At 35.8% G+C, this 23,331-nt stretch overlaps 2 protein-coding genes across 4 annotated transcripts; one reads left to right on the top strand and one right to left on the bottom strand.

Moving 5' to 3' along the window:
- Positions 1-12,606: 12,606 nt before the first annotated feature.
- Positions 12,607-18,487, top strand: LOC130932561 (probable glutamyl endopeptidase, chloroplastic). 3 transcript variants are annotated; one of them, XR_009067487.1, is made up of 12 exons: positions 12,607-12,912; positions 13,490-14,477; positions 15,063-15,191; positions 15,462-15,761; positions 15,843-16,301; positions 16,446-16,511; positions 16,730-16,790; positions 16,885-17,034; positions 17,229-17,366; positions 17,512-17,819; positions 17,909-17,978; positions 18,069-18,487. XR_009067487.1 is itself a non-coding variant. In XM_057861907.1 (11 exons), coding segments are annotated over exons 1-11 (2,871 nt in total). In that variant the 5' UTR covers positions 12,607-12,641; the 3' UTR covers positions 18,073-18,487. The 3 variants fall into 3 exon arrangements, 2 of the variants coding, with proteins under 2 accessions (XP_057717890.1, XP_057717889.1); XM_057861907.1 differs by lacking the exon at positions 17,909-17,978 and having other exon boundaries at positions 18,072-18,487; XM_057861906.1 differs by lacking the exon at positions 17,909-17,978 and having other exon boundaries at positions 12,612-12,912.
- Positions 18,488-19,172: 685 nt separating this feature from the next.
- On the bottom strand, positions 19,173-19,548 carry LOC130932563 (cytochrome c oxidase subunit 5C-like). The gene has a single exon (XM_057861908.1). It carries the CDS (start codon positions 19,528-19,530, stop codon positions 19,336-19,338), a length of 195 nt encoding a protein of 64 aa, XP_057717891.1. The 5' UTR covers positions 19,531-19,548; the 3' UTR covers positions 19,173-19,335.
- Positions 19,549-23,331: the final 3,783 nt, after the last annotated feature.

Genomic DNA, 23,331 nt, shown 5'->3' with positions numbered 1-23,331 from the left:
GGTTTGTAGACTTTTGCTTGGTTCCTTTTTCTCCCCTCTATAGACCTTTGTTTTTTATTTTTTCTTTTCTTTTTCCCTTTGTAGGTTTCCTCATCTTCTTTAGGAAAAGAAAATGGCCTCCGTAGATTGGGTTGATGTTACTGTCCTAGGGGAGGAGCCGTTGGTTGATGTTGAGTTTATTACCCATCTTCGTACTCACCACCGGCTCTGTACCTCGGATGAGGACGAGCCTAAGTATGAATTGCTTATCCCAAGTTCAGAGGACCGTGTTTGCCATGGGAGGGCCAACGGAACGGCCCCTCATTTCTTCTTTATGTATGAATGCATGATCACCCGTCTGGGCGTTTTTCTACCTTTTTCAGATTTTGAGATGTCTATTTTGTAGCACTGTCGGGTTGCCCCTACCCAGCTTCACCCCAACTCTTGGGGTTTTTTGAAAATTTATCAATTTATTAGCCATGCTTTGGAGTTCCCGACCTCTCTGAAAATCCTTTTCCATCTTTTCCATATGACCAAGCCCTTCAGTGGGCTAAACAATAAACAACAATGGGTTTTCTTCCGAGCCATACAAGGTCGGAGAATCTTCACCCTTTTTGACGAATCCTTCCACGACTTTAAAAATTATTTTTTCAAAGTGCAAGTTGTAGAGGGTCACCACCCCTTTTTCCTGGATGATAATTCTTCTCCTCGCTTTCCTTTATACTGGCTGGAGGCCTCTCCTTGTGAGAAATATGGTCTGGATGACCTGGATGAAGTAGAGGCCGCCATTGTGGGGTTCCTCTGAGAAGTGTGGGGGAGGGCCCCATATTTGGACACTAAAAAGTTTCTCCAAGGGTCTCCGACCTTTATCCAAGCACAGCTAGGTAGCTTTCATTTGTTTGTTAGATTCCTGACTCGTTAACTGCACTTTCCGACTTGTTTAATTCCTTAGCTATTGTTTTATTTTTCAGAAATGGCGAAGACGAATGCTCAGGAATCTTACCAGAGAGTCCAGGAGGCCAAAGCAAAGTCTCGCGCCAGGACTGGTGATACTAGGGTTATCTCTCCTCCTCCTCCTCCTCGGAACGTTGGGACTCTTTCCAAGCCCATTGTGATTTCTTCTTCAGCTTCCTCTCAACCGCCCCCCGTCGTCCGACCCTCCCCTGAGCCAGAGAAGAAGAAGCGCAAGACCTTAGAGTTTGGCTCTTCTGGTGAGGTTAAGGCGGATGCTCTTGTGTTCGTTCGAAAGAACATCTACCCCCATGCTCGTATAAGCATGGATGATATGTCCGTTCGGAGCCACCTTACCACTATGGTTGAGGAGAGTCTCAAAGCGGCGGGGGTTTGCAGCAAACTCTTGGATATTTTTGAGAAGGCTCCTCTCAGCTCTTTAGGGATGACCTCGAGGGTCGAGGAGCTGGAAGGAAGGCTTCGCTCATACCAAGAGCATGAGAGGGAGTTGAAGGAGGAAGTCGCCAAGCTGAAGGAGGAGAGAGATGCCCTCCGGGAGAAGGGGAAGGTTTTGCAAGCCCAATGCAACATGGAGATGGATTTGAGTAAAACAGCGCAGGCCAGCTATCAAAGTTTATTCAATGATCTTGTGTCTGTGAAGAATGATCTGCTGAATTCTCAGAAGGCATACGATGAGTTAGAGGACTCTATTGCTGATGGCGCCGAGGAGTCTTGGAGGATCTTCCTGGAGCAAGTCAGAGTTATTGCTCCCGACTTGGATCTTTCTCCTTTACATCCTGACAAAGTTGTTATTGACGGGGCCATAGTTGATCCCCCTGTCCCTGTGATTATTTCTGAATCAGAGTTGAAGACTCGAGGGCAGAGGATCATTGAGTCTCTTCCTCATGGAAAGGATGCTCCGAGTTCTTCAGCAGTTCCTCCTATTTCCTCTTCATCTCCTATGGATGCCTCTCTTCGTGGTCCTGGTGGCGCTCCTCCTGACTCCGGTAGTGGTGATCCGTCTACTCCTCTTCCTAAAAAATGATTTGTGGGCTATTTGGGGCCCGATCTGTGGGTCCCCCATTTTTAAACTCTTTTATTTACTTTTGGTTGGTGGTGTTTGTTGAACAATTTCTTTTGGCCTTTTAAGGCCGTAAACAAAATATTAAAAAATACCCTTTTTAATAAGGGTTTTTAAATTAACAAAATAAATACTCTTTTTTGGATAAGGGTTTAGGTTACCTTATGCGTGTATGCTTTTCTGATTTTGATTTTTCGAAGTCCCCTTGATCTTTTTCTGAAAAACCTTTCCCTTTGGCTTGTCTGTTTTTCTGAGCCTTTTGTTTAAGGACTTTAGGACAGCCTTTAAACTTTTTCCTAGGTTTTTCAATCTCTTTTTTATTATTCCTTATACTCAACTTTGCTTTAGTGAGTTCTTATGACTTAGGTTATTTTTGCGATGCGTTTTTCTTCTACTCGGTTCTTCACTCCGATTCACGGGTCGAAGTATTTCCGAGCTTTTCTACTCGGATTTTCATTTCGACTTATGAGTCGGATTGTTTCCGAGTTTTTTACGATCAACTCATATAACCTCTTTACACCGACTTGTACCTCGTCATTTTATCCTGACGACCATCTAGATCGGTTCATGGGATTTTCACGTTTTGTCAAGCTTAAGTCGGCGCGTTTCGTAGAAAGACTTAGAAAATAGAAAGGAGTTTATAAGAGATATTGTGAATGAAAAAAGATCTTTTATTGATTGGGGAGGTACCTTCTTGCTACTAAGGGTTTTTAATAGCCTATTTTCCCTTAGCCTCTACTATGATGCCTCGTTAAAAACCCTTCTCCAGAAAAAAAACCCTTTGATTTTGGAAAAAAATCATGAAGTTGGGAAAAGAGTACATCAGGGAGTAGAGTTCGCTTTTAACTGTAGTATCTTTTCATATTACAAGCATGCCACGACCTTGGGAACTCAGTGCTGTTCAGGTCGGTTACTTTATAATAACATTTTCCTAAAACTTCGTTGACTTTGTATGGTCCCTTCCAATTAGCAGCAAGTTTTCCTTCCCCTGATTTGTTGACTCCAATGTCGTTTCTGATTAAGACCAAGTCATTCGGGGCAAATGTTCTTCGAATGACTTTTTTGTTGTACCTTATAGTCATCCTTTGCTTCAACGCTGCTTCTCTTATCTGGGCATCTTCTCGGACTTCGGGGAGCAAGTCGAGCTCCTCTTTGTGCCCCTGTATGTTTCCGATCTCGTCATGGAGAATTACCCTTGGGCTTTGTTCATTGATTTCTATTGGTATCATTGCTTCTACGCCGTAGACTAGTCGGAAGGGTGTTTCTCCAGTGGCGGATTGGGGTGTTGTCCTGTAAGCCCATAGCACATGGGGGAGCTCTTCAGCCCAAGCTCCTTTTTCTTCTTGTAATCTTTTCTTTAGCCCTGCCAGTATGACTTTGTTGGCTACCTCGGCTTGTCCATTGGTTTGCGGGTGCTCTACCGAGGTGAACTGGTGTTTGATTCTCATACTGGCTACTAAGCTTCTGAAGGTAGAGTCGGTGAATTGGGTTCCATTATCTGTAGTGATGGAATAAGGTATCTCATATCTTGTGATGATATTTTTGTAGAGGAACTTCCGACTTCTTTGAGCGGTGATGGTGGCCAATGGTTCTGCTTCTATCCACTTTGTGAAGTAATCTATTCCCACGATCAGATATTTGACTTGTCCTGGCGCTTGAGGAAAAGGACCTAACAAATCCATTCCCCATTTTGCAAAGGGCCACGGAGAAGTGATACTGATGAGCTCTTCTGGTGGAGCCACGTGGAAATTTGCATGCATCTGACATGGTTGACACTTTTTCACAAATTCTGTAGCATCTTTCTGCAAGGTCGGCCAGTAGAATCCAGCTCGAATTACTTTCCTGGCTAGTGACCTTGCTCCGAGATGGTTTCCGCAGATCCCACTATGTACTTCCTCTAATACCTCGGCGGTTCTTGAGGTCGGTACACACTTTAATAGTGGTGTTGATATCCCCCTTCTGTAGAGAATATTTCTCACCAAGGTGTAGTGTTGTGCTTCCCTTCGGATCTTTTTAGCCTCTTTCTCCTCTTTAGGGAGGATATCGAATTTCATGTATTCGACCAAGGGGTTCATCCATCCGAGGTTTAAACCGACTACCTCAAGTACTTCTTGTTTGTCTTCTATTTTTACTACTGAGGGTTCCTGGAGGGTTTCTTGGATCAGGCTTCTGTTGTTCCCTCCCGATTTGGTGCTTGCTAACTTGGATAGGGCGTCCGCTCTGCTGTTTAGATCCCGAGTTATGTGTTTAACCTCGGTTTCTGCAAAGCGCCCAAGGTGCTCCAGAGTTTTTTCCAAGTACCTTTTCATATTTGGGTCCTTTGCCCGATACTCTCCGCTTATCTGGGAGGTCACCACTTGTGAGTCGCTGTATATCATCACCTTTGTAGCACCGACTTCTTCTGCCAGCTTTAATCCAGCAATCAAGGCTTCATACTCTGCCTGATTATTTGAAGCTGGAAATTCAAATTTTAGGGAAACCTTTATCTGGGTTCCTCTTTCATCTACCAATATTATGCCTGCGCCGCTTCCTATTTTGTTGGAAGATCCGTCTACATAGAGTTCCCATGTAGATGGTTTTTCCTCCTGATCCCCAGCGTATTCTGCAACGAAGTCGGCGAGGCATTGGGCTTTGATCGCCGTCCGAGTTTCATATCTTAAGTCGAACTCGGAGAGCTCTATTGCCCATTGAACCATTCTCCCTGCAACATCCATCTTTTGGAGGATTTGCTTCATGGGTTGGTTCGTACGGACTCTTATTGTGTGAGCCTGAAAGTAAGGTCGTAGCCTTCGTGAGGCTATTACTAAGGAGTAGGCAAACTTCTCTAGTTTGTGGTATCTTAGCTCAGGGCCTTGTAGAACTTTACTGATGAAATAAACTGGATGTTGTCCGACCTCATCTTCTCTTATCAGGGCTGATGAGACAGCCTTGTCTGCTATGGATAAGTACAGGACGAGGTCTTTTCCAGATACTGGTCGGGTCAGAATAGGAGGTTGGCTTAAAAACTTTTTGAACTTCTGGAACGCCTCCTCGCATTCAGGAGTCCATTCGAACTGGCATCCCTTTCTTAATAAGGAGAATAGTGGAAGGGATTTTAGTGCCGATCCTGCCAAAAATCTGGAGAGGGCTGCGAGTCGGCCATTCAGCTGCTGGACTTCTCTCAAACAAGTCGGACTTTTCATTTCTAGGATGGCTCTACACTTATCGGGATTGGCTTCGATCCCTCTTTGTGTTAGCATAAATCCTAAAAATTTCCCTTCCTCCACCACGAAGGCGCACTTTGCGGGATTTAGTCTCATCCCGTGCAGCCTTATGGTGTCAAAGACTTGTGAGAGGTCTAACAAGAGGTCGACTTCCTTCTTGGTCTTTACCAGCATATCGTTGACGTATACTTCCATTAGACTCCCCAGGTGAGGGGAAAACACTTTATTCATCAACCTTTGATATGTGGCTCCTGCATTCTTCAATCCGAATGGCATGACCACGTAGCAGAAATTAGCTCTGGGTGTGATGAATGATGTTTTCTCCTGGTTTGGCTCATACATTGGGATTTGATTATATCCCGAGTAGGCGTCCATAAATGATAAGTATTGATACCCCGAGTTGGAGTCCACTAGGGTGTCAATACTTGGCAGTGGATAAGGGTCCTTGGGACATGTCTTATTTAAGTCGGTATAGTCGACACACATTCTCCATTTGCCATTCTGTTTTTTGACTAGCACTACATTGGCTAGCCATGTTGGGTACTTGACTTCTCTGATGAAGCCAGCTTCTAGGAGCGCCTGCACTTGTTCTTCTACTATTAGGGCTCGTTCTGGGCCGAGCTTGCGGCTTCTTTGTTGTACAGGTCGGGATCCCGGATAAACCGAGAGCTTGTGGGACATGAGTTCGGGGTCTATCCCAGGCATGTCAGAGGCCTTCCAGGCGAAGAGGTCGGAGTTATCTCTTAGGAGCTTAGTCAATTCTTGTTTTAGGGTCTCCCCTTGGTTGGCTCCTATGTGAGTATTTTTCCCTTCCTCTTTGCCGACCTGTATCTCCTCGGTTTTTTCTTCCGGTTGTGGTCGCAGCTCTTCTCTGGCCCTTGCACCACCGAGCTCTATTGTGTGAACTTCTCTGCCCTTTCTTCTCAGATTTAGGCTTTCATTGTAGCATTTTCTCGCCAATTTTTGGTCTCCCCTTACCGTTGCTATTCCCGCTGAGGTCGGAAATTTCATGCAGAGGTGAGGAGTGGATACCACTGCTCCGAGTCGATTAAGGGTAGCTCTGCCGATTAAAGCATTATATGCTGACCCGACATCAATGACTATGAAGTCTATACTCAGAGTCTTTGATTTTTCCCCTTTTCCAAAAGTGGTGTGGAGGGGCAAAAATCCTAGTGGTTTTATTGGCGTGTCCCCTAATCCGTATAGGGTGTCGGGGTAGGCTCTTAATTCTTTCTCATCCAACCCTAGCTTGTCAAAAGCGGGCTTAAAAAGGATGTCCGCTGAGCTTCCTTGGTCTACTAGGGTTCTGTGGAGATGGGCATTGGCTAGGATCATAGTTATTACTACTGGATCATCATGTCCAGGGGTTATTCCTTGCCCATCTTCTTTAGTGAATGAGATGGTGGGGAGATCGGATGACTCTCCTCCGACCTGATAGACTCTCTTGAGGTGCCTTTTGCGAGAGGATTTTGTGAGTCCCCCTCCCGCGAACCCCCCTGAGATCATATGGATATGTCTCTCAGGAGTCGACGGTGGTGGGTCTCTTCTGTCGATATCATCTCGCTTCCTCTTCCCATGACTGTCCGATCTTTCTATGAGATATCTGTCAAGCCGACCTTCTCTAGCCAACTTTTCTATCACATTTTTAAGGTCGTAACAATCGTTTGTGGAGTGACCATATATTTTATGGTACTCACAGTAGTCGTTGCGGCTTCCCCCCTTTTTATTTTTGATGGGTCTGGGGGGTGGCAGCCTTTCAGTGTTGCAAATTTCTCTGTACACATCCACTATTGAAACTTTTAGAGGAGTATAAGAGTGGTACTTTCTTGGTCTGTCGAGACCGAGTTCTTCCTTCTTCTTGGTCTCCCTCTCCCTCTCTTTTATTGAGGGAGGGTGCCCAGGTCGCCAACTTAGGTCTCTCAACTTAGCATTTTCCTCCATGTTGATGTACTTTTCAGCTCTTTCCTGCACATCACTCAAGGAGATGGGGTGTCTTTTGGATATGGACTGCGAGAAGGGACCTTCTCTAAGCCCATTGACTAACCCCATTATTACTGCCTCGGTGGGCAGGTCTTGAATCTCTAAACATGCTTTGTTGAACCTTTCCATATAGGCTCGTAAAGATTCTCCGACCTCCTGTTTTATTCCCAGGAGGCTCGGTGCATGTTTCACTTTGTCTTTCTGGATAGAGAACCTCATCAAAAACTTCCTTGAGAGGTCTTCAAAGCTGGTAACCGACCTCGGGGGGAGGCTATCGAACCACTTCATCGCTGCTTTCGATAGAGTGGTCGGGAAGGCTTTGCATCGCGTAGCGTCGGAAGCATCAGCTAGGTACATCCGACTTTTGAAGTTGCTCAGGTGATGCTTTGGATCCGTGGTTCCGTCATAGAGGTCCATATCAGGGCTTTTGAAGTTCTTCGGAACTTTTGCCCTCATTATGTCTTCGCTGAAAGGATCCTCCCCACCTAAGGGTGGCTCTTCCTTTTCATCACGGGAGTTGCGACCTTTGAGGGAGGATTCTAACTTTAAGAGTTTTCTTTCTAACTCTTTTCGTCGTTCCATCTCCTCTTTTAGGCTCTTTTCGGTTTCCTTTTGTCGCTCCCGTTCTTGTTCTAACTGTTCCAGGCGATTGTGGACTAATCCCATGAGTTCAGTTACATGGGATGGTCCCTCTTTTTCTGATTCGCGCCCTTCTGAGGAGTTTACCTTCGGGTTTTTTACTCCAGAGGTACCTTCCCTATGTTGATTATCAATTTCCTGGTGGAGGGTGAAGTCCGCATCGTTATTGCCTGTGTCCAGATTCTCTTGCTCAGAATCTGTCTCCACATGACCTTTTTCGTGGGATCTGTCCGCCATCGGTGACTGATCTATCGGGTCCCCGGCAACGGCGCCAATGTTACGGTGGGTAACCAGAAATTAATAGACTGGACTGTATTTGGCCGGCCCAATCGTCTGCGGATGGTAGCCTCCGAGCAGGTTTGCACGCTGGAACCTCCTTCCGACTTGTGTACGTGAGTGAATGGGGGGTGATACCTGCAAAGACACTCCGATGCCTAAGTTAGCAAGGGTGTGAGCAGGTTTAGAATGTATTGGGCTTAGAGATACCTGAAGAGCGTCAGTGTATTTATAGTGGTGAGCCCATAACCACCGCTGCAGTAGTGCCACCCTTTTAGGGTGATAACCGTCCCTTTATCTTAGGGAGGTTAAGATATGGCTCCCGGAAGTGGTTAGAGAGATTTTAGGGGCAGTTACTCATTTGGATTGATGTTAATCTGTCAACTATTCTCCGTCCCGACTTCTTTAGAGCAAATCGTAGTCAAGACCGACTTCTTAGTACGAAGGTCGGTGCTCAGCAAGGCTCAATCCTCTGGACTAGGCCTTTCGTTTGGACTTGGGCCTTTATTGTTGGGCCAAGGTATGAACAATATTTATATTAAAATAAATTTATAAATATAATTATTTTTAAAATTTGTTATCAATAAGATAATAAATAAATAATTTTACAGATAAAAAATATAAAATAGTTTATAATGATACTTTTTGAATTTTTAGTGACTTAAAATTTTTAATAATTAAATTATAATTAAACTTTTCAATAATTTATAATATTTATTGAATTTTTTTATCAATTTATACAAATACAATAATATCAATACTTATTGAATATTCTAATATTTTTTATAATATAAAAAATTAAATTAAATAAACAATAAATATTAAATAATATTAAATTAAATACATAAAACATACCTAATTTTTTATATCTAAACTCAAAAGTAAAGGAAGTGTTGCTTGTTGAATAGAGAACTACAAAATACGAATAGAGAAGCTGTTAGTAATATTTTTATAATAATGATTTTTATCTTTTATTTTGTTAGATGATTTTTTTTATTCTTGTCTTTTTTTGTTAGATAATTTTTTTATTTGATTTGATTTTAGTAAAATATGTGAACCAATTGAACTATTTTTTATTTTTTAAAACATTAATATTAATTTTTTTATAAAAATTTTTTGGATTATGATTCTCTTAACTAAGTTCCATTCTTGCCTAGAGTTATATTGGCATTTATTTACGTAAAGTATGTACTATGTAAGGCATATTTGAGACCGTATAAATGTCAAAATATGGTTACTAACGTAATAACACATAATTACTTTTTTATAAAAGATTTTATATTGATATTATAATAAAATTAAATTCTTAATATTTAATTATTTTATAAAATTTTAGTTATGAATATTATTATATATCTTAAAACATAACCAACAACTATAACTATTATAAGCTAAGAAACAACAAAATTATAAAATTGGTACTAACGATATAGATTTCGGGATTAGGATTTTATAATAAGGTTTAGGATTTAAATTTTGGGTTTAAAATTTTAGGATTTAGGATTTAGTGTTTATGTAATTTTTTTGAGTTTTTAAATTTTTATATATAGTGTATATGAAATGTAAGTAATAAATCGTGAATAAACAAATAAAAGACTTGTCCTAGGCTAAAGTTAATATTTACGATGTTTATCTTAATCATATAAATTTTATGGTTTATAAATTGAGACAAAAGATTTATACTAAATTACAAAGATAAATAAATTTTTTTTATCATTCATATTTAAAAAATAAAAGGTAACCATTAAAATTACTAAATTAATACACAAATAAATTACTTTAATTTTTTATATTTTATATTTGAATTTAAAGTTTAAAATTTAAAATTTAAGGTTCACAATTTTGGGTTTAGGATTTAGATTTAGTTTTTAATATTTAGAATTTATGATTTAACAATGTGTTGTTTTAAGGTCTAGGATTTGAAAGTTAATTTTGATGATTTACGATTTAGGATTCACAATTTAAGATTTTTGTATTAAAATTTAGAATTTAGAATTTAGTATTTATAATTTTCGATTGAGGCCTTAGGAATTATTGATTTAATGCAATGTTTACAATAATAAAATTTAGGATTTACGATTTTGATTTTAGAATTTAGAGTTTCATAATCAGGATTTATGATTTAGGATATATTGTTTAAAGTTTTAGGATTTATGATTTAATATTTGTGGATTTGTGCTTAGATTTTAAGATTTATTATCTAGAATTCCGAGTTTAAAGTCTACGTATAAAAGTTTTTATTTTATATCTATTAGAGTATATAATTTAATATACTATAAATTTTAAGAATATTTATTATTACACAATTATATAATCTAAATTTTAATTTTTTTTAGTTAAAAATTATAGATAATTTTTGTTAATTAAAACTTATATTATTATTATTATTATTATTATTATTATTATTATTATTATTATTATTATTATTATTATTTTATTGTTTTATCATGTTAAAGAAGATAAGGTTATAATTGTGGTTACTTATGTAAGGACCACATAAAAAAAAAGAGCCAAGTGGTTAGCATTTATATTATTTTTTCTCATTTATAGTCACTCTTTGGAATTCACAAGGTGCAATGTTAAGTATTTTTTATTTTGTATTCTTTTATTAATATTTGGTATAATGATATAAATGTTTGTTCGACTAATTTATATCGTTTAAATTAATATTTTAGCATACTGACTGTAAAGAATATTTGTTATTAATAATATATACGTTATTTCTCACATTTGAATTCTTTTTATATTTTATAATTATCAATACATTGTGACTAGAGTTACAATTAATATAAAATATTCAAAATTTGGCCCTCTTACATAGTAGCCTTAATATAAAGTCACCGAAAAGGAAAAGTAGCCTTAATATAAACGTCCAAACTTTGGCCCGAATAGAATATTGTGTTGTCATAATGTCATAGATGAGGCAATGATCCAATGCCTCTTTGCATATTGATATTTTTTATTAATTTAGAAGAAAATTTATTCGAATGACATCAACTAAAATGATGTAGAGTTAACGAATTATAGTTTAAATGACATAATATTTATATACTCATTTAGAGATTTTGGATTTAAATTTTACTCTTAACTTAAAAAAGAAAACTAAAATTATGTTTAAACATATATTAATTAAAGAGTATTTATTCATTTTTTGTCCTCAAAGAATTTCGGATCAGACATTTTAGTCTCCAACTAAAATTAATTATTTGATTGATTCTTAATAATTAATTCTGTCAGTCACTTAGGTTATTGGTTCCGTCAATTTTAACTGAAGACAAAATGGTCACTGACAATTCTAACAGGAGACAAAATAATCCCTTACAACTCTAACAGGGGACAAAATAATCTCTGACTCATTTGTTAGAAAACAACACTGTTCTTCCCCAATTTTCATTATATCCCGCATAACCCTAACATTTATACTCTCCTTCTTCACCTTTAGACTTGCTATCTAAATTCATGGGATCCGTCGAAGACAACAAGTACTTGAGAGATATAGTCATTAATTTATTGAATATGAATTGGTTGAGAATAGGTTGAGATTTTTTTTCTTATAAACATTGAAGTTACAGAGTGTGCATTGTGTAGCTTGAAGTTACAGTGTTAGACTGTCAGTGTTATACAAAATATGATGAAAATTAAGAGAGGATAGTGCCATTTTCGAACAAAGGAGGTCAGAAACTATTTTGTCTTCTGTTAGAGTTGTCAGGAATTATTTTGTCCTCTATTAAAATTAACGGAACAAAAGACCTAATGCTATGTTTGTTTGAGTGGAAAATGGAAGGAAAGAAAAAGGAGGAAAGAAAATGGGAAGAAAAATGATTATTTTTCATTGTTTGGTTGAAGAGGAAAATTGAGGAGAAAGAAAATGGATAAAAAAAATTGGTGAGGCCCACCAATTTTTTTTTCTCTCCAACGTTGGAAAGAAAATGGAGAGAAAACTAATGTTTCTCTCTCTACTTCCAATACTACCCTTTATTTTTTTCAATATATATTATAATATATGGATAAAATTGTCTTTTTATAACATTTTTTTCCTTCTTATTTTCCTTCCAACCAAACACATTTAAAGAAAATAAAAATCCACTCAATTTCTTTCATTTCCTTTCTTTCCTTTCTATTTCATTCCTTTCTAAAATATCTAAATAAAAAGGACTTGATTCATCACAATAAAATTATTATAATTTTAATATAAAAGATTAAAATAAGTATTTAACATATTAATATAATATTTGTATCCTCTCAAAATGATTAGAAAGATGAAAAGTATGAACCAATTTGCAAAGAATACACGACAAAATAGGGTAAGAGTGTGTTCATTTTTTCAAAAAAAATATTATGCAAATAATTAGTTTTGATAATTACACGGAAAAAATGTTTATTCTTTTATGTTTCACCTGGCAAGTGGCAAGTGCCAGTTACGCCGAAGCTAGCTAGTAAGCTACTAAGCACAGTGGAAGAGAGAGAGAGAAAATATCAAGGAATTTTTATTCCGTTTATCAGTTTATCGAATCATATTATCGGTCAATGAGATGTTGCGACTTCACAAAGTGTACCATCGTTTATCTCTCCTCCATTTCTCGCCATTATCGCTCCCTTCTTCTCTTCCTTCCTCTCTCTCCCCTCCACTCCCTCGCCTCTCCCTCCGCCACACTCACAGATTCTCTCTCCCTTCCATGGTCACTTCCCGCCCCCGCAATTTAGCGCCTATCACTGCTCTTCCTGCTGAAGACAGTGCCGCTGCTGCCTCTAACGGCACCGTTTCTTCCTCTGCTGCAATCACTACTTTCGCTGATTACGAAGGTTAGCCAGCTTTAAGATTTCTCTATTCTACTCTTTTTTGTTACTCCAACTCAGCTCAAACTATATTATTGCGAATCTCACTTGCTGATTGTTCTTGTTTGTTTGTTTGTTTTCCTTTCGTGAATTGATGATTACGATCTTTTTAATTTCGTGAAGTATTAGTTCGCTTTGATTATCTTTCTGATTTTGTCATTGTTATAAATTCTTTTTCTCTGTAACTGAGATTCCTAATATTATCTTAGCTTTGATGCGTTCCAGTGTGGTGCAATATGAGTGAACGCGTGTAGTTTTGTAAAATCTTAAACAGCTACTTAAATTGTTGAAATATTTGGCAGCTAGTCAGAGTTTTAGTTTGATCCGATTATGTGGAGTTTTTCTTTGTCAATGCTTACGATTTGAACTATTGAAAGATTGAGCACCAGAACTGAGCTACTGAAGAGATTAACTTCATTTTCAGTTATATGATAATTTGTCCATCTATTATTGAGGTTTGGCTTGGAATAGAATATAGTTGACAAATCCATATCCTCATACATGTTTACAGCTGATGACAGTTGTTGTGATTAATTTATGTTAGATGACTCAAGCTTAGGAGCGGGGTATCGTGTTCCTCCACCTGAGATCAAGGACATTGTCGATGCACCACCAGTTCCTTCATTGTCATTTTCTCCACTTAGAGATAAAATTCTTTTTCTGAAGCGAAGAGCCTTACCTCCACTCTCAGAATTAGCAAGACCGGAGGAGAAGTTGGCTGGTGTACGTATTGATGGAAAAAGTAATTGTAGGAGTCGTATGTCTTTTTACACTGGTATAGGGATCCATCGGATTCTTCCGGATGATACACTAGGCCCAGAGACTGAAGTTCATGGTTTACCTGAGGGTGCAAAGATAAATTTTGTTACTTGGTCTCCAGATGGCCGTCATTTATCTTTTAGCATTCGTGTGAATCAAGAGGACGGTGATAGCAGTAAATTTACAGTATGGATTGCAGATGTGGAAACAGGGATGGCTAGGCCTTTGTTTCAGTCACCTGATATACACTTGAATGCAGTATTTGAAAATTATGTTTGGGTAGATAACTTTTCATTGTTAGTTTGCACTATTCCACTATCTCGTGGGGCTTTGCCAAAAAAACCTTTGGTTCCCAGTGGCCCCAAAATTCAATCTAATGAGGAGAAAAACATTATTCAAGTAAGAACATTCCAGGATTTGCTGAAGGATGAATATGATGAAGATTTGTTTGACTACTATGCCAGATCACAGCTTGTTTTAGCTTCTTTGGATGGTGCAACAAAGGAAATTGGTCCCCCCGCTGTTTATACTTCTATGGATCCTTCCCCGGATCACAAGTATGTTTTGATTAGTTCGATTCACAGGCCATACTCTTTTACTGTGCCTTGTGGAAGATTTCCAAAGAAGGTAGAGTTATGGAGAGCTGATGGGAAGTTAGTGCGGGAGCTTTGTGACTTGCCCCTTGCAGAGGACATTCCTATTGCATTCAATAGTGTGCGAAGAGGGAAGCGTTCCATTAATTGGAGATCTGACAAACCATCTTCACTTTACTGGTATAGATCATTTACTGATGTGGGGTGTGCACTAGGGACATTATAAATTACGATAAGTAAATTAAGCATACAAAACAAACACAGACAGGCATATGTGCTCACACACTCCCTTATTGATTAGAAATTACACTATAATTGTTCTGCTGTTTTATCTCAATAATTTCAAGTTTTTAAAAACTTACTTCTGACAAGTTCTTAAATTCTTTCATTACTGTTGAGAGATAGAACATAAGCACACACATCCAAATTGTTTCATCTATATTTGAAAGCCTGTGATCATGGAAGATTTTGTTCAGTCATTTGAAACATAGGTGAATAGTTTTATGCCCCCCTTTTTACTGAAGAATTCATGTTGATGATCAATGTATGATTAAATATGGTTGTTTTGTGACTTGTATAATTATTATTGTTATTGTTATTATTATTATTATTATTATTATTATTATTATTATTATTATTATTATTATTATTATTATTATTATATGGATAGCTTTTGGTCTTCTCACCATATATGGATAATCTTTTTCTTTTCTTTTTGGTAGAAATGTCACTATCTATTAAAATTACTCTCATTTGATGTTCTAGGGTAGAAACTCAAGATGGAGGCGATGCAAAGGTGGAAGTTTCTCCTCGTGATATAATTTATACAGAGCCTGCTGAACCATTAGACGGTGAACAACCAGCTATTCTACACAAGCTTGATCTCCGTTATGGGTATGGATTCAAGTTATTGTCATACATCAGTCTTATCTCTTTATATTAATTTTAATGCTATGATCATCTATAGTAATTTTAAGAATTTTTTTTACCATTTCTGTTGAACTCTTATTTTGTCCCCCGATTATTGATTTTTCTTTTCTTTTCTTTCCTTTTTTCTGAATTGGACAATATCAATTTCATGCTACTAATATCTTCTAAACTATCATAAAGTCAACTTAAAGTCTTGGTTGATCATTGGTGTTCCCGATTTTTCCATATCTACAGAGGGATTTCTTGGTGTGATGATTCATTGGCTTTGGTATACGAGTCTTGGTATAAAACACGGCGAATAAGAACATGGGTAATATCTCCTGGAGCTGAGGACGTGGCTCCACGAATTCTCTTTGATCGATCATCAGAAGACGTCTACTCTGATCCTGGATCTCCCATGCTGCGGAGAACTCAGGCTGGGACATATGTTATTGCCAGGATAAAGAAGGAAAATGATGAAGGTAGATATATTATACTGAATGGAAGTGGTGCTACACCAGAAGGGAACATTCCATTCCTTGATCTATTTGACATGTAAGTGTCTTGAACTACTTGCCTCCTATAGCTGTCACACATTCTCATTGATGCTAAGGTGGCTTGAACAAAATGTTACAGAAATAGCGGTAAAAAGGAACGGATATGGGAGAGTGATAAGGAGAGATACTATGAAACTGTCGTTGCTTTGATGTCTGATCAAGAAGAAGGGGATCTACATTTAGATCTACTGAAAATTCTGATTTCAAAAGAGTCAAAAACCGAAAACACCCAGTATCACTTTGTCAGATGGCCAGATAAAAAATTAGTTCAGATTACAAGCTTCCCTCATCCATATCCTCAACTTGAATCATTGCAGAAAGAGATGATCAGGTATCAAAGGAAAGATGGGGTTCAACTCACTGCTACCTTATACCTGCCACCGGGTTACAATCCATCAACAGATGGCCCTTTGCCATGTCTGGTTTGGTCTTACCCTGGAGAATTTAAGAGCAAAGAAGCTGCTGGGCAGGTTCGTGGTTCTCCAAATGAATTTCCTGGGATAGGTCCCACATCAGCCCTTCTTTGGTTGGCTAGAGGGTATGAGTTTCTTTTACTGAGTCTTTTTTGTGTTTTACCATTTCTGGTTTAGCACCTCTTTCGCAGTTGCTTCGATCTCCATTCAAAAATATATTCTATATGTCAACTAAGCTGAACTGTTCTTTGGTGGGTGAAATGATGCAGATTTGCAATTCTATCAGGACCTACTATTCCTATTATTGGTGAGGGCGATGAGGAGGCAAATGATAGGTAAATAGATAATGATATTGTTGTAGTTGTGGGATCATTACCATATGTTTACTGCTACTCAATTGTTCTTATGCACCCCGAGTGATCTTCTCTTCATTATCATTTATCTTCAAATCAAATATCTGAATAGCTTTGGGTTCTGTTGTGAGTTTCTTCTTTAACTTGCCTCATAAAGCCTTAGATCATAGCTGATTATATGCTAAATTTTTATCAACCAGGTATGTGGAACAATTAGTTGCAAGTGCAGAAGCTGCTGTAGAGGAAGTTATTCGGCGTGGGGTAAGCTTTATTTTTACTGGGTACGGTGCATTAATTTACCAATTCAATTGAAATACGATTAATTATCAATTATTTTTTGTCTTGTCGCATCTAGGTTGCTCATCCAAAGAAAATAGCTGTTGGTGGACATTCCTACGGAGCATTCATGACTGCCAACCTCCTGGCACATGCACCTCATCTTTTCTGTTGTGGAATTGCTCGCTCTGGTGCTTACAACAGAACACTTACTCCCTTTGGATTTCAGGTTCTGCCTAAAATACCTTGGCTTTTACTTCCAATGGCTACTATTTACCATAAAAACTTTGTTCTTTTTGTTGCACAGTTCCTTTTAATTTTCTTTCATAGCCTTCTCGTAATACCACGTTGTACATGTTAGCTTATTTATGAGACTCTTTTTGAAGGTGAAGGCTTTACTCCTTATATTCCAATTTGTTGTAGAATGAAGATAGAACTCTTTGGGAGGCCACCAATACTTATGTAGAGATGAGTCCTTTCATGTCAGCTAATAAAATTAAGAAGCCGATCTTGCTTATACATGGGGAAGAGGATAATAATTCTGGAACATTAACCATGCAGGTAAGAGAGATTTGCAACTCATTTATTCTCACAAATTGCCATTAGTTAATTGGCTTTTGTAGTACCTTGGAAGAGACAATCCCCTTGGAACTATACTTTACCCGATTATTTACCTGATGCTTCTGTCCTTTGTCCTGCACTGCAGTCAGACAGATTCTTCACCGCTCTGAAGGGTCATGGGGCTCTTTGTCGACTGGTGATTCTGCCTTATGAGAGCCATGGTTATACCGCCAGAGAGAGCATAATGCATGTTCTATGGGAAACAGACAGATGGCTGTACAAATACTGTGTATCAAGCAGTTCTGATGCAGGCTCAGATTCAGTCAAAGAGAAAGAAAGTATAGAAACTACAGATGCTGAAAAGAAAGTTGTTGCTACCAGTGGAGGTGGCAGTAAAGAGGAGTCTGATATTGAGTATGATGAAGTTCATTCTCTGCCAAGGTCATCCTTGTGGTAACCTCTTCACCCTTCATATTTTAATCCAAACAAAGCACTTTTTACTGGATTTAGTTACTTCTTTATAATGGTATTTTTGCAAACAGAACACTCTAGTCCAGGCTGTCCGTATACTTGCTACCTACCTCGTAACCCTTAGCATCCAAAGAATTTAAGGCAATAACATTTGTTGTTTAAACTTGTGAAATTGAAATTATGAGAAATCTCACATTAAATCTTAAATACGTTGTGCTTTTAATGATGCAGAAGAATTCTCAGAACTTTGGCCCGCCAAGGATCAAAATAGAAGCACCCAAAAGATGCACGTGGAATATAGAACAGTAACATGCCTGGGGCTGGAGTGGAGGATACGATGAAATTGACAAGGATCATCGTTATTCGAGTGTGGGACACTACACCCACCATGTCATGTCCTTAACAACCTTCCACAGTATTTCTGGTCGTGGCACTTGCCAATTCATATCTAGATGGATTCACCGGGATGTCTCATATATTGCTTGTTTTCAGAATGATAATTAGCTGCTTTGCCAATTAATTTTGCATTTGGCAAGGCAATTTGAATGTAAGAGGAATAAGCATTGTACAAACCAAACCATTTAATTGATCCAATGCAGCTGAACCCTTCTTGCTGCCTTGGTTTTGGAGTTGTGATTCTTTTCATTGCATCTGCCACTGTTCATTTTTCACGGCACATCTACGAGGTTTATGATGATTGCCAAATCATGTCAAATTTTGAAAAAATTTAACCTAATAATCCATTCTCACAACTGGATATTGAATTGAGGCCTTTTGGGGTTTAGTGACTTGAATTAATCATGCACCAACTCGTTTTATTATTTATAATGGTGGAAAATGAAAGTTGATGCCTTGCTTTCCAACACAATATGTTGTTTTGGCATAACATAAATTTCATGAATTCTATCGAATGTCGCTGCTACTGCAAGTATACTAAAAGATGACCATTGTGATATCTAAAAACTGTTAAATAATTTAACATAAAAATAAAAAGTATTAACATTTTAATTATCATCACCACATAAAAATAAAGATGACATTTCAACATAGCTACGTGTTTAGAATGGCGAATTTAGATTAAAGTCCTTCGCTTTCTATTCTTGGTAAGTGCGCAGTTTAAGAGAAACACATCGGCTATTGTGTATTTATGTAGCTTTTATGAATCCTCGACAAATTCATTCATGATTTAATTCTAGAAAGAATTTATTTTATGTCAGGTGAAAGAACACCCCTAAAAACTAATAACATTAAACTTCAAAATGAAAAGCAATATCAAAACATTTAGCCTGATGCAGACAACAAGAGTATATCTATTATCTAAAGAAAAACTTGATGAAAACTCTAAAAGGCAACAATAATATAAATCAAAATTCCAGTCCAAGAAACTTATTTCTTTGAGTCTGATAGACAAATTCAGCTCATCTTAATTCCAAGAGCCAATTGAAAATAGTGAAAGGGGAAAAAAGGAGACCCCATTGGGCACAAAACAAGAACAGTCTCACTCTTCTTGCGCAATAACACTAATCTCACCTTTCTCAAGCAAATCATAAAAGGCCCTAACTTTTCTCTGTTCATTCCAGTGATGCATCTTCCAAACACTGCCAGCAGCAAGTCCCAGCACTGTCGCAATGCAAATCTCCTTCACAACACTCGGTCCTTTCAATGTAGCATGAGCGATTCTAGGGCCAGCCATTTCCTTTAACCTTCTCAAATCTACAAACAGTTATCAATCACGGTCTTTGTAATCACTTTGAATACAAAATTAGCATATCCAGTAACAACACTAACACGATCAATCTCAAATTGAAGGGGATTACAAAAATAAAAATAGCTATTAATTTTATTTTGCAAAAAGAATAAAAAAAATCTCGTAAATGGAAGAAATCAACAGAATGAAATATCACAATAGTCAGTTGGAATTTGGAAACTAGTTTCGATAGTTGTAAAATAGAAATCGAAGATCTGTTATCGTAGTGAGAAGAGAAGATTTACCCGAGGCAGAGAGAAAGAGGCGAAAGTTCCTTCCCACACGAATTCGTTGTTGTTTGTTCTTCGGTTAGAGAATAGAGAGTGAATAATGGGGAGGCATTGTATATATTTTGGGCTCTGGTTTCATTTCCCGCAGGCCCAACTAGCACATTCATCTCAGCTAAAATACTGGCCCAAGTTATTTGAATTAGCTAAAGCTCAGACCAAACATCAGAAAAAAAAAAAAAAAAACACACGTGTAAAATATAGTGCAGATTTTAATTTAAGAGAATATTATGAGTCAATACTCAATACTTTTCGGATGTGTTTGAAAAAGAGAATGAAATTGAGAGATGTATTTGGTATAAAGTGTATATCACTTAATTATGTTTTAATATCATGTTTAATTTAAAATAAATATAAAAATTAAAATAAGTAAATTATTTAAATATTTTTGTTAATTAAAAAATAAAGATATTTTTATAAAAAAATATTATTAAAATTTTAATTTCAGTTTTATGTGTCTATATTTTAAAGATATTAAATAAACTAAACTTTTGTATCTCCTAATTTGAAATTTTAGTTTTAGTCTACGATCACTAAGTATAACACTAATTTTAGTCCATCAATTTTAGTTTTAATCTCCAAAAAAACAAAAGCGATTTTAGGTAGTATAGAGATTGATAGATAAAAACTAGAAGATAGAGACGAAATTAAGTTTTTGTATTATATTTGGTGTAAAATGCACTGTACTAAGTTATATTTAAGACGGAAAGAAGTTAGATAAAATATTAGAAAGGGACTAAAATATTTACACAATAAAATAAAATTAAAATAAAATTAAACTGAAATTTATATATAATTTACATATAAAAAATTAAAATTAGAAAGCCATTGTTCTTCTTCCTCACTATGTGGCTCCATCCTGTATTTAAGTATCATATTTAGTTTAAAATAAATATAAAAATTGAGAGATGAATTTAAAATTTTAGTAAAAAAATTTCAATCTCTTCTATTTTTTTGGAGGCATTTAAGAAATTAAAATTTTGTGTTTTTAGACTAAAATTTTAATTTTAATTTATGAATATTAAATACAATACTAAGTCTCAATTTTTAATCTGTGTATATAAAAAAAATAATTTATTTATATTAATTTAAATATAAAATAAAAATCAAAAAATATTACTGGTTGCCCAATATTTTTTTTTAGGTACATCATACATATATAGAACGTATCATTAAGGTTAAGAAATTGCTGATACTTACAGGTTACGGGCAAATGCAGAAGAAAATTTAAAGACAATTCCACTTAAAAAATATGTCATGAAAATACTAAATAGTAAAAGAAAGCAATGAATGAACATATTTTTATTTTTAATATTGAATTAATAATGATATTTTTTAATTGTGAATTATTGTGGTATTTTTTTAAAATATGGAATAATTTAATTTAAAAAGTAAAGATCTGATCGTCTTAAAAATCGGACTGTCTAATTTTTAGGAAAAAAAATCGCACTGTTTAATTTGTGTATTCAGATCCTCGAATTTATATATCTCAAATTTTTTTAATTTTTTAAATACAAATAGTTCTATTTATGTACCTCTTATAATTTTAAAAAATATCAAAAAAGTACAATATTAAAATGAGTTATGCTACATGTACACTAAAATTAACTATTAATATAAAATACATATTAAAATATAAATATACCTTAAAAATAAATTAAATCACACATATATTTATACACAAATATATTAATAACTAATTTTAATATATAAATAATATTTCTCTTAAAATATATCACACATCTTACTTTCATATCTAAATTTTTTTAGCCAAATGAACGAATGATTGGATAGCTTGCAGTGTTAAATACGGGATTTTTTATTTTAATATGGAAGAGTGGAGAGAGTTTTACGTTAATGTTGTAAAAAATAGAATTTTACAGTGTTATGGGGGCGCTGCTCTGTGTAAGTACAATACGCAGAACACGTATTGTACTGACAATACGCAGATTGTGTATTTACAATACGCAGTCTGTGTATTATCTTTATAAATTAAAAAAACATTAATATGACAATTCGCACTCTGCGAATTCTATAGCCCCCATAATTTTGTAAAACATCATCATTTTCAATATTAAAGGATTACACTCATTTTTATTCAATATCCAAAAAAATTAACCACGTCTTTTGTACATATAATGTTTTTTGTTTTTATTAAAAATTACATTAAAACTAAAAGCTTTCTAAGTCAATTTAATAAACATAAAATACCAGACAAGACGCAAATTTCTTTAATCACAATGTACAACTGTTGAGTCATATGCATGATGAATAAGGTCAACGAATACGTCAGCTGCTTATTGGGAGGCAGGAGTATTTAACGGGCTAATTTTTTTTATATTGGAGGAGTGTGTGAGTTGTGTTTGGTTATGGTGTATATAGGTGTTAGACACAGGTGTGGGACAGAGAAAAATCAGACCGTCTAAATTCTTTGTTAAAAAATTCATTGACCACAAATCGGACCGTCCGATTAGTTTTTGTTTTTTTCTTTTTTATTTAAAATCAAATCGGACCGTCCGTTTACACCTTTTGTTTTTTTTTGAACTGAAAACGGACCCTGCGTTTTCAATTTTTGTTTTTTTTTTTTATTTTTCCTTTTAATGAAAACGGACCCTCCGTTTTTAGGTTTTTTTTTTTTTAAATCAAATCGGACCCTCCGAGTTTTATTAAAAAAATATTTTTTTTTAGATCTCCTCTAATCGGACCGTCCTTATTTTTTGCTCTAAATCGCTCGGTTCGATTTCAGTTTCCTGGTACCATACGCAGGGAAAGCACCCCTATTCTCCATAATACTGTATCATCCCACATCTCCCACCATATTAAAAATAAAAAGCGTTTAGAAAGAAAGTAAGAAAAAATAATGATAGCAAAATTAAACTCCTTCGTACGTTTGCAATAAAAATAATATTTCAACTATATATCATTATATTGTATCAATAATTCAATATCGATATTTAGATTGAAGTTATGAAAAAACAAACCTGTAAAAGCATGAAAAAAGATAATCGTTTCTACTTTCTATTGGATGGCCGCAAAATAGTGGTAACGTACTAACGTGTGTAAGTGGGTCACTTGGAACTCTTTGTTGTTCTCATCTTACTTTAGGATTATACATATATAACAATGAAAACATAATTATTTTAATATTCTGTAGAAAAATTTATATATACATCTAATTATATAATATTATATCGGTAAAAATAAATTTTTTATATTAATTATACAAATAATTATTTAAAATAATAAATATAATAAAATAATTATATAAAATATTTTATATAATACATTAAAATTAAATTTATTTATAAATAATTCAGATAATAAAAATAAATAAATAAGCAAACAAAGTAAGATCCTAATTATATATAACCTAAATATTCATGAGAGTTAAAAAATAATAAAAATGGATCAAGTTCTTTTAACATGAGTAAATTAGTAAAACGAAAAAATAAAAATTTAA

Source organism: Arachis stenosperma, chromosome 6, assembly GCF_014773155.1.
Source record: "Arachis stenosperma cultivar V10309 chromosome 6, arast.V10309.gnm1.PFL2, whole genome shotgun sequence".
Taxonomy (NCBI): Eukaryota; Viridiplantae; Streptophyta; class Magnoliopsida; order Fabales; family Fabaceae; genus Arachis; species Arachis stenosperma.
Note: the sequence above shows the minus strand (reverse complement) of the source record. Positions and strands in the feature narration are given on the sequence as shown.